Here is a 1,385-nt window from a genome sequence, read left to right on the forward strand (position 1 = left end):
CAGAAAGGGAATGACTCACTCAGGAATCTTGCAGTGATTTTGTGCCGAGCGCGCGCGTTCACTTCACTTTCTAAAGCCGCCCGCCTCTCTCTCTCCGCAAACAACAAGGTGAATCTCCCAAAGAGAACCCCTACGAGGATGTGGACCTGAAGGGGCGACACCGCAAGTCCCAACTGTCACCCGACAGCCCCGCCGAACCCTCGAACAGGATGTGGAGGACGCCAGACAGGAAGTACACCACTCCGACCCAGGTGGGTGACACCCTTTTTCCCCTCCTGGCCTTGAGACTGTTTAATGCTTTTGGATTATTTTAGGCTAAATTCACCCAAAACTGACATTTCTGTCCTCCTAGATGTTCGATCTGAAGGTTGAAGAACGTCATTGTATCCCACCATCTCTTTGTGTATTATCTTTTTGCTTCTTTTTTTTTTATTCAAAAAGTTGCTTTAAAGTTCAAGTAGATGTAACGGGGTCTATTGATAGCCGATTCTCAGAGCCACAGTCTTTCTATTCCTTCTTTCTGTGCAAAAACTAACGTTGTTAAATACATCCTTCTTTTCAGGTTGAGTGTATGTGATGTAATACTGCACTATGGCCACTAGAAGGAGCTGGGGAGCAGAAGAAATAAGTATTTTCTATGCTCCACAGCTCCATCTAGTGGCCATAGTGCAGTATTACATCACATACACTCAACCTGAAAAGATTCTTTTTTTCCAGGGCGATTCTATGTAATGTAATACTGCATTATGGCCTCTAGATGGAGCTGGGGAGCAGAAGAAATAAGTATTTTCTAAGCTCCTCGGCTCCATCTAGTGGCCATAGTGCAGTATTACATCACATACATTCAACCTGAAAACCTTTTTTATTTAAGAACGTTTGTTTTTGGATCTTTTTGCGCAGCTGTCAGCCCTTAAGGGGCCCTCTCAGCACTAGCTCTGAGCTCCGGGAATCAAACCTCAAAGTTTAAGTCTATGACGAGGAAGCCTAAGATATCATCATTTACACCCGAAAAGTCGAGCCGAGGTGCGACTGGTTCTTTTTACCGCCTGACAGCTGCCATTCTGTTTCCTCCCAGGTAACATCGAAGTCGGGCGGCCATTCATTGCGCGTCGGGAACTCCTCCGAGAGGAAGGGACAGCGCGTAACCCGCCTGACGAAGAGGCACAGCCATGACGACATGTTGCTGCTGGCCCAGCTGAGAATCACCCCCTCCCCCTCCAGCCTGAACGAGGACAGCCTGAGCACCGCCAGCGGGCTCCTGAGCTCTCGCCGGGCCCGCAGGATCCCCAAGGTGAGACCGCAGCGATGACACTGGACGGGGGGGGGGGGGGGGGGGGTTGTGGGGGGGAGGGTTTTTTTCAGTGGTTGGGCTTGGCCCCTTAGTT

At 49.7% G+C, this 1,385-nt stretch overlaps 1 protein-coding gene across 1 annotated transcript in view; it reads left to right on the forward strand.

Annotated features, from left to right (window-relative positions):
- The window catches only part of ST5 (suppression of tumorigenicity 5), a 60,415-nt gene that overhangs the window by 20,674 nt on the left and 38,356 nt on the right, over positions 1–1,385 (forward strand). The window contains exons 4-5 of the mRNA XM_018573690.1: positions 109–251; positions 1,076–1,291. Coding sequence (XP_018429192.1) covers positions 109–251; positions 1,076–1,291 — 359 coding nt within the window. The remainder of the gene's footprint in view (positions 1–108; positions 252–1,075; positions 1,292–1,385) is intronic.

Source organism: Nanorana parkeri, unplaced genomic scaffold, assembly GCF_000935625.1.
Source record: "Nanorana parkeri isolate BGI_ZX_2015 unplaced genomic scaffold, ASM93562v1 scaffold2488, whole genome shotgun sequence".
Lineage (NCBI taxonomy): Eukaryota > Metazoa > Chordata > Amphibia > Anura > Dicroglossidae > Nanorana > Nanorana parkeri.